General features: G+C 41.6%; 1 protein-coding gene across 1 annotated transcript; it reads right to left on the bottom strand.

Moving 5' to 3' along the window:
- Positions 1-9,184: 9,184 nt before the first annotated feature.
- On the bottom strand, positions 9,185-9,894 carry LOC122689070 (spermatid nuclear transition protein 3-like). Its single transcript, XM_043895179.1, has 2 exons — positions 9,748-9,894; positions 9,185-9,566 (listed from the first exon to the last, which is right to left on the bottom strand). Exons 1-2 carry the CDS (start codon positions 9,862-9,864, stop codon positions 9,351-9,353), a joined length of 333 nt encoding a protein of 110 aa, XP_043751114.1. The 5' UTR covers positions 9,865-9,894; the 3' UTR covers positions 9,185-9,350.
- Between the last annotated feature and the right edge of the window lie 413 nt (positions 9,895-10,307).

The following is a 10,307-nucleotide window of genomic DNA, read 5'->3' on the forward strand; positions in this document are numbered from 1 at the left end:
TTTCAGCCTCTGACCTCCCTATTTATACCCTTTGAGGACAATGAGGAGCCACACCCTTCAGTCTGATTGGTCCGTTAGGCACTGCGCCAGCCAATAGTAGTTTGGGGGGCTTAGACATCACATTGCACCACCGTGCCCATCAACATGGGCTAGTGGATGCTGAGGGAGGCTGTGATATAACTTTCCCACTGCTGACATGGCTGTGTGTCTGATTCTGGGGAGTGGTGATTCAGGGGCATGGTGCTCCTCCTCATGACTTTCAAACTTCCTTTCCGTTCCCTTTATCCTTTGACTTATATGTGCCACTTCAACACTCATGCCTCTTTCATCCCTCCATGAACATCTGCCGAACCCTTTCTGTCCCACTTCATCCCTTCAGAGTCCTCTAAGCACTTCATCTCTAGATCACCTTCTGCCTGTTGGGGGTTCTTGAAGGGCTTAGGGAACTTAAGAGAAAGCACTTTAAGTGGACAAAGGTAATTAAGAACAGTTGGATATTTTATCTACTGTGATGAGCTTCAGCGACCCCCAGACTTGGTGAATCCTCAGTCTGTTCCCCAAAGGTCAATACACAGTCTCCATAAGATTACACATCAGAGCAAAGACAGTTTTAAATGTCTCCTCCACTAAAATTTTTGGGGACACTTCAACTCTCATATTGAGTAGGGAAACTCAACTGGCCCCATCTAGCAGAAATCAATTCCTGATTTTTGCTTTTTGAAAAAGGAAGGTGCTCAAAGTCAAGAGTCAGTTCACCAGTGCACCACTGACTCTTGACTGAATCAATTCCCCAGTCACCCCTCCTTGACCGTTATCAGTAGGTAGGGCCCATGGCAGTGCTGACCAATAGCTGAGCAGGGCAAGGACCTGTAGGTAGCTCATTGATGGTTGGTTGCTTGTGGGTGGGGCCAGTGAGGCACTGACCAATGGCTGAGCAAGTCCTGTTGCCTAGTAACAGGAGGCGGAGTAATACGGCACAGCAAGGGCTACCTGCGAAGGGCTCTGCCCATGTTGCTCTGTTACATAAGGACACTTTGGGTCCAGTGTGCCGGCATCTTTTTGACTGACTCCTTTCCAACCTCAGATTTTTTTTTTTTTTTTTTTTTAGTTGGAGGCTAATTACTTCACAACATTTCAGTGGGTTTTGTCATACATTGATATGAATCAGCCATAGATTTACACGTATTCCCCATCCCGCTCCCCGCTCCCACCTCCCTCTCCACCCGATTCCTCTGGGTCTTTCCAGTGCACCAGGCCCGAGCACTTGTCTCATGCATCCCACCTGGGCTGGGGATCTGTTTCACCATAGATAGTATACATGCTGTTCTTTTGAAATATCCCACCCTCACATTCTCCCACAGAGTTCAAAAGTCTGTTGTGTATTTCTGTGTCTCTTTTTCTGTTTTGCATATAGGGTTATCGTTACCATCTTTCTAAATTCCATATATATGTGTGAGTATGCTGTAGTGTTCTTTATCTTTCTGGCTTACTTCACTCTGTATAAGGGGCTCCAGTTTCATCCATCACATTAGGACTGATTATTTCACATACTTATTTAACTTTTGCCTATCATTCCTTTTCTTATATTCCCAGGCGTTCCTGTCACCAGCACTTATCTCTGTGCCCCTCCAACCACTGCCACTTGATCACATGTTCAGCATATAGTATAAATAGTTCAAAGCCAACAAGAATGTGCAGGCCAGCCCACGTTGAAAACTACTTTCACAAACCTTAAATTCACAGTGATTCTTTTTCTCTTTACAGTGTAACAGAGCAGGATGAGCACAGCCTTGACAGGTAGCCATTGGTGTGTTCCATTTCAACCCACCCTGTTCCTAGGCAACAGGTGTTGCCCAACCATTGCTTGGTGCCTCAGAGGGCCCCAGCCACAAGCAAACAGTTGTAAATGAGTGACTGTTGGCTGTCCTGCTTAGCTATTGGGCAGCACTGCAGTGGGCAATGCCCACAGGTTACTGTCAGTGAGGGACCATTGGGGAAGTGATTAAGTCATGGGTGGTGTGGTGGCAATCAAGAGGAGACTGAGATTAGAGGCAGATTCAGGCCTTCTTCCAGAGGCCCTGGAGCTCACGCAGACTTGGGCCGGTGGGTGAGCTGGAGGGCCCACGGAATAGCCTGGGGACTGCATGCTGTAGCGCTCTTTAGTTCCTCTTTGTGTCTGCCTTAAGGGTGGTGTCACCTGCATATCTGAAGTTATTGATAGTTCTCCCGGCAGTCTTCCAGCTTGTGCTTCATCCAGTCTTGCATTTCTCACGATGTACTCTGCATATAAGTTAAATAAGCAGGATGACAATATACAGCCTTAACATACCCCTTTCCCATGTTGGAACCAGTCTGAGGTTTCATGTCCGGTTCTAACTCGTGCTGCTTTCCCTGCATACCGAGTTCTCAGGAGGCAGGTAAGAGGGTCTGGTATTCCCATCTCTTTAAGGATTTCCCAGAGTTTGTTGTGATCCACACAGGACAGTGCTTGAGCCTAGTCAGTGAAGCAGATGCTTTTCTGGAATTGTCTTGCTTTTTCTATGATCCAACGGATGCTGTCCATCTGATCTCTTGTTCCTCTGCCTTTTCTTAGTCAAGCTTGAACATCTGGAAATTCTTGGTTCATGTATGGTTGAAGCCTAGCTTGGAGAATTCTCAGCATTTTTTAGGTAGTGTGTGAGACGACCCTATCGCCATAGTCATCTCAAATCAAGTTCCTTCTTACATTAGTCTGGATTTGTTTTATTTAATTGCAAAAATGGACATAAATTCTTTGGTGTAATGCTTACTTCCCACTTCACAGGTATTCATTCACCCCCTGCGGTATTTCGGGCACTGTTGTGGGTGCTCGGTGCACAACGGGAGCCAATACACAGGACCCTGGTTTCATGGGGCTTACATTCTAGTCAGTGAGGATGGAAGGTTAATACTAACCACAAATAGTCAATTATACACTATAGAGAGAACCTTAGGAGTTATGAGAAATGGGGAGATTTTCCTCCCCAGAGAATAATGACGGAAGGCCTTATGAATCCAGGACATCTGAGCAAAGACTTAATTAAAGAAAAGAGGGAGTGACTTTGTGGCTATCTTGGGCAATAAAGACTGGGGAAAGGAAATGGCCAGGGCAAAAGCCCCCAAAAGGCATTGTCTATGTCCTTTCAATAAAACAAGAGGCTGGTGCAAGTGGGACCAGGTGAGTGAGGACGAGACCAAAAAGTGATGAGCTGCTGATGAGAGAGAACAGGGCAGGAAAAGGAGGAATGTAATAGTAAACTTATCTCTCCATTTACATGATGAGTTGGTTCACCGTGCACAAACCACACAGGGCTGTGGCGGTAAAGAGGAGAGGCATTTGTCATAGCCTGATGGCAAGGAGGTGGGGGAGGGGTACTTTTCAGTAAAGACACCCGAGATGAATCCTGAGCCACCTAAAGTAGATAGATCAGCAAGTGGAAAGCTGTGAAAGTGTTTCCCAGACAGTGGGGGAGAACCTGCAAAGGCACCGAGACCCAAGAAAGCTGGTTATACATGCCTTGCATATAACTGGAATCTAAGGTATGATGGGGAAATTGTGAAGAAACATGGCCTTGGAGGAAGAGGGAAGAACTTGAAGGGGCACCTGGGCATATGTTAATTTAATGTCTGGGTTACCCTGCTTCGCAAGAGCATTATTAATGTTTTCTAATTGTAAATATATACTCGAGGCAAAGCAGTATGGAAACTGCAAAAAGGAGTATACAAATGAAATTAGAGAACACCAATAAGTGTGTCAATAGACATGTATACTGTTCATATTCTGTCTTTGTTGTTCTACCTAAATGTTTATAACATATATATTCTATATGTTATATAATGCTAAATGTATACATATGATACACATATTTTTGGATGAGCATATGTACATCAGTGATTTTTTTTTTTAAATTTATACAGATTGAATCAATCTATATGCTATATTGTAGCCTTCCTTTTCTATATCATATGCTGGGAGAATGTTTCCACCTCAACAAACATGTAACTACCAGTATTTCTGAGGATTACTGTGGTGTTCAAATGCTTGCTTATCTCATATTCCAGGCAAGTGCTATGAGGACAGGAACCATGTGCATCTTGCTCACGGGTTGCCTCCATATCTTTTCTATTGTAAACAAGGCTGTAATAAACTTTGGGGTTCATGTATCTTTTCAAATTAGTGTTCATTTTCTTCTGATGTATAGCTAGGCGTGGAATAGCTGGGTCACATGGTAGTTCTATTTTTAGTGTTTTTAAGAAACTTCCACGTTGTGTTCCAAGGTGAGTGCACAAATTTACATTCCCACCAATTATGTACAAGGGCTTCCTTTTGTCCACATCCTTGCTGCCATATGTTATTTTCAGACTTTTTGACTTGATGATAGCCATTCTGACAGCTGTGAGGTGATATCTCCTAGTGATTTTGATTTCTATTTCTCTAAGTATTAGTGATGGTCAGTGTTTTTCCATGTGCCTATTACCTCATACTGTCAGTAGTCTTTCTGATCTGGTTCTTGTTAAGTTGAAAAACTTTCAAGTTCTTACAATCATCAATAGCATGTCCCTTTTTCTTGTTGAATAGTATTCCATCGGATGGATGCACCATTTGTATATTGGCTTACCAGTTGAATAACATTTGAGTTATTGCCAGTTTGGGGCTATTATTAATAGAGCCACAATAACCATTGGCATGAAGGGTTTTATGTGAACAGAAATTCATGTTTTATGTGGGAGTTATTTAGGAATGGGATTACACAGTTTTCCAGTGTGCAGATATTTATGAGTAATGAAAAACATTTCCCAAAGTGTCTTTATCATTTTGCATTCTTATGAGTCACTGAGGAGAGTTTAAGTTTCTCTCTTTTCCTGAGCGTTGTTTATGTTCTCAATTATTTTATTCCTTTTATCCAAGATGCAATTTGCAAACTTAATATGCATTCAGTACTAATTATTCATTGTTTTAATAAATTGTATGTGTTTATGAGTCATCTGTACAACTTATGTCATATCTGATGTCAACCAATTGCTATTCAAATATTTTCCCACATTTTAATTGGTTTACTTGTTCTCTTATTAGTGAGTTTGAGAGCTCTTATGTATTATGGTTATAATATATTTTATATGAATATTGATGTATATGTGTGTGTATATGTTTATATATATATATATATATATATATGAAAAATATATGTGTATTTGCATAACCACCTCAAGATAGAGAACTGTTCTGTAACCTTAAAGGAATTCCCTAATACCACAGTCTTATATTCTTATTCCATAATCCCTTGTGACTACTGATTTCTTTTCCATGTCTCTAATTTTGTCATTTTGAGAATCACATGTACATGGAATCATAAAGTACATGTCTTTTTGAGAGCCTAAGTTTGAGGAACATTAGTTTCTGCATGGCTTTCTTCTAGAACTATATGATGTTTTTACTTTTTCTATGTACGTTTGGTTTTCCATATATATGCCAATATATACATTTATAAGTATCTCTGTGTAAGTCAAGATAGTATACATAGGCCTTATCCTATATATAGGATACATCTATAGAAAATATTCTACTTGTTTTGCTCTTTGAAAAAGACCCTATCTCTGAAAAATAATTTTCATAAAGAAATGCATGGAATTCGACTACTGATTTACAGAATAGACAGGGTTTCTTGGTAAGACAGCCAGCCAAACGTCTGTCAAGTACTGGTATGTTTGTAGAGCTGAATGTAAGCATTTTATAAATCTAAAGCTTTTTTTTTTAAAAATTAATGCTTAGGTATGGAGCTTCTATAAATAGGAAAGTGTTATCACATATTAAATTCCTATATTAAGAGCTTTGGAGAAATGTTCAATCAGAAAATCATGGAATATACTGATGATATTGGTGTAATTTCAGGTTGGAGCAGACTTTCATCAATACTGTATAGAACTGCAGTGTTTCAAAGGTTGGGGATGAGATTATGGAAAGGATCCATATCATTCTTAGTATTGAGCTACATAGAAAAAGAAATTATTCATCAGTAGTTGTATCAGTATAATTAAAAATAGATTGAAGTCTGCAGGAAAAAAACATTGATGTCTACATTATATATCACAAACAAGAAATCTGTCTTCCATTTTAGCCATGATAGCTCTTCAGAAATGAAGAACCTTTTAGTGACAAATGGAACTGAGGACTAGTAAGAAGGGAAAGTATTTCATCCTTTCACTTGCTCCATCATGACTGAGGACACATTCTGAAAGTTCTATAGAGATCACAGAACTAGAACAATTTCATAATTTGTATGGAAAACCAAAAAACCTTGGATAGCCAAAGCAATTTTGTGAAGGAAGAATGGAATTGGAGGAACCAACGTGCCTGACTTCAGGCTATACTACAAAGCTACAGTCATCAAGACAGTATAGTATGCCGGCACAAAGACAGAAATACAGATCAATGGAACAAAATGGAAAGCCCTGAGATAAATGCACCCACCTATGGACACCTTATCTTTGACAAAGGAGGCAAGAACATACAATGGAGAAAAGACAATCTCTTTAACAAGTGGTGCTGGGAAAGCTGGTGAACTACTTGTAAAGAATGAAACTAGAACACTTTCTAACCCCATGTACAAGAATAAAATCAAAATGGATTAAAGATCTAAATGTAAGATGAGAAACTATACAACTCCAAGAGGAAAACATAGGCAAAACACTCTCTGACATAAATCACAGCAGGATCCTCTATGACCCACCTCCCAGAGGAATGGAAATAAAAGCAAAACATAAATGAATAGGACACAAGTTAACTTAAAAGCTGTTGCACAACAAAGAAAGTATAAGCAAGGTGAAAAGACAGCCTTCAGAATGGGAGAAAATAATAGCAAATGAAGCAATGAACAATGAACTAATCTAAAAAATATGCAAGCAGCTCCTGCAGCTCAGTTCCAGAAAAACAAACGATCCACTCAAGAAACGGGCCAAAGAACTAAACAGACATTTCTCCAAAGAAGACATACAGATGGCTAACAAACACAGAGAAAGATGCTCAACATCACTCACTATCAGAGAAATGCAAATCAAATCCACGATGAGGGACCATCTCACGTTGGTCAGAACGGCTCCTATCAAAAAGTCTACAAAGAATAAATGCTGGGGAGGAACAGTGTGGAGATTCCTCAGAAATTTGAATTGGAACTTCCCTACGACCCAGGAATCCCACTGCTGGGCATACACACTAAGGAAACCAGAATTGAAAGAGATGCGTGCACCCCAATATTCATCACAATACTGTTTATAATAGCCAGGACATGGAAGCAACCTAGATATCCATGGGCAGACGAATGGATAAGCAAGCCGTGCTACATATGCACAATGGAATATTACTCAGCTATTAAAAAGAATGCATTTGCATCAGTTCTAATGAGGTGGATGAAGCTGGAGCCTATTATAGAGTGAAGGAAGTCAGAAAGAAAAACACCAATAGAGTATATTAAGGCATATAAATGGAATTTAGAAAGATGGTAACAATGACCCTATATGTGAGACAGCAACAGAGACACAAAGGTAAAAACAGACTCTTGGACTCTGTGAGAGAAGGCGAGAGTGGAACGATTTGAGCAAAGAGCATTGAAACATGTATGTGAAACAGATTTCCAGTCCAGCTTGGATGCATGAGGCAGGGTGCTCAGGGCTGTTGTGGTGGGACGATCCTGAGGGATGGGATGGGGAGGGAGGTGGGAGGGGGTACAGGATGGGGAACACATGTACACCCATGGCTTACTCATGACAATGTATGGCAAAACCACTATCATATTGTAAAGTAATTAGCCTCCAATTGAAATAAATCAATGAAAATAAAAGAACTTAAAAAAAAAAAAATAAAGGGCAGCACACCCAGGGGGTCTTTCACTCTTACAGATTTTAAATCACATTCAGTGACTGACTTTGAATCATCAATGGGGTCTCCCAGGCGTTACAGTGCCAGAAAGATTGAGTTAGGCAGCTGCAGTCCAGATCAAAGATAACATATCTTTGAGTTATACTTTGAACTCAACTCTTTGGATGCTGTTGGGGAAACTCTGTGTTTTGGTTGCTTCTAAAAAGTTTTCTGAAGACACACAGGATCCTCATCGTCAGAGCCTCTGCCTTATATGTCTCCATATTTGTTTAACTTCTCCTTGGAATTTTTAAAACCTTTCAAAATGAAAGTTAACACCAAATTAAATATTTCATACTCTTTCTTTTAAACCATGATAAACTTGTAGAAGTTGGACTAACAAAAGACTTTATTGGGGAAGAATGTTTTACGACTGTAGTTGTTTAGAAATCCTAGGATATGGTGATAATTACAAGACCAATTTTCACTCAGTCTTATATTAGTATTTATGTGGAAATTCTCTGTACAGACTTCCATGTCTGTCCAATGGATAGAACTCCATGGTACACTAGAATGGCGCAGATACAACCCCTGTTCAGGGAACTACGCTTTCAAAACCTACCTAGAGCCGCCCCCCATACCAAAAAAAAAAAAAAAAAAAAAAGTTCTGTGTGCAGGGTGATCCCGTTTGTAACGTGCACCGGCATTGGGCCACCACCACTGCCCTTCTTTGGGAATACAATGCTCCCAGAAATTTGTTAGCAAATATGTGGCCTAAGCAATATTTGGTTAGTTCCCTCCAAACATTATTTGAGTCCCTGGGAGTGCTAGTTGTGGGTTTTAGTTGTATCAGCACTTTGTGCCTTCTGAGCCCCTTTAGCTGACAGCATAGGTGAGTGATGCAACAAACCCCATTATGAGGTAGGTGGCCAGGAGGTGATTTCTGCCTGCCTTTCTCAGGGGGAGTTTCACATTCTCCACCCCCATGTGAAAACCCCTTCCCATCTGGGTCTGGCATCTAGACCCTCATGTCTTTCCACACCCCAGACAAAGGCAGGCACACCACACCACTACTCCTTGCCCTTGAAATCAAGTGTTAGGCAGAGTTATCCATCATCAGTGCAGACTCCTGATCCACTCCACACCTCTACTCTCTGGCTAACTGGGGACCCCAGGGTCTGTTCCCCAACCTCTCAGGACCACATATCCCTCCCGTTTCCAGTGCCCACCTCTTCTCTTCTCTCCCTCCCTTCCATCAGAAAATTCACACACACACACGTATCATCTTTTCACCATTTGATGTTTCTTTTATTTGCAGCCATCGGCTTACTATGTTAGTGTGAGAGTCTTTTCTTGGTTGGCCATTGCTAACAAAGCAGACCTCTGGAGCCACAATTCTAAACTGTCTGACATTTGCTATTCACTTACTGGCTGCCCACGTTGTACTTCTCCAGGGTCTCTTCTTTGGCGGCGGCTGAGCTTATTTTCTCTTTGGATTCTGCCTCCTTCCTTGACTCTGCCTCACAGTTTGGTAGCTTTTCCGGCTTCGATTCGATTTCTTACGTCCACAGCGAGAGAAGAAACAGTTTGCCTTTCTTGTCTTCTTCAGCTTTGTCGATTGAGTAGCATACGATCGGATTTTCTTTCTGAAGGTACCTTGTAGAGGTCTTCTGACCCTCATGGTCATATTTCGTGCCTGGAAGACAAGACAAGGGTATTAGTTTTGAGGAAAGGACATAAAAACTGAGGTGGAAGGGAGATTTCATGAGAAAGGGATGTGGGCTAATGAGGGCTTTTGTGGCAGGCATGGGCAGGGTAGAGGTCTTGGGCAGCAAAGTCAATGGAGAACATGGGAAGCTTAGTTGGAATCTTCTTACCTTGACACCGCCTCTGCCCCTCCTTTGACAAAGGGTCTTCTTTGTTCCATTCTTCCTTGAAGCAAACCGCATGGCAACTCCTCTTGACTGCCGTGGCTTCCTGGTTGCGTTAGTCATGATGGTGCCAAGAAGTGGCCTAACCCAGACTTTCAGCCTCTGACCTCCCTATTTATACCCTTTGAGGACAATGAGGAGCCACACCCTTCAGTCTGATTGGTCCGTTAGGCACTGCGCCAGCCAATAGTAGTTTGGGGGGCTTAGACATCACAGTGCACCACTGTGCCCATCAACATGGGCTAGTGGATGCTGAGGGAGGCTGTGATATAACTTTCCCACTGCTGACATGGCTGTGTGTCTGATTCTGGGGAGTGGTGATTCAGGGGCATGGTGCTCCTCCTCATGACTTTCAAACTTCCTTTCCGTTCCCTTTATCCTTTGACTTATATGTGCCACTTCAACACTCATGCCTCTTTCATCCCTCCATGAACATCTGCCGAACCCTTTCTGTCCCACTTCATCCCTTCAGAGTCCTCTAAGCACTTCATCTCTAGATCACCTTC

This window comes from Cervus elaphus, chromosome X, assembly GCF_910594005.1.
Source record: "Cervus elaphus chromosome X, mCerEla1.1, whole genome shotgun sequence".
Lineage (NCBI taxonomy): Eukaryota > Metazoa > Chordata > Mammalia > Artiodactyla > Cervidae > Cervus > Cervus elaphus.

Bases quoted from the DNA above. Each gene is read 5' to 3' on its own strand.
- LOC122689070 (XM_043895179.1), bottom strand. From the start codon at position 9,864: ATGACTAACGCAACCAGGAAGCCACGGCAGTCAAGAGGAGTTGCCATG. The intron at 9,567-9,747 runs GTAAGAAGATTC...CTTGTCTTCCAG, and splicing joins GGGGCAGAGGCGGTGTCAAG to GCACGAAATATGACCATGAG.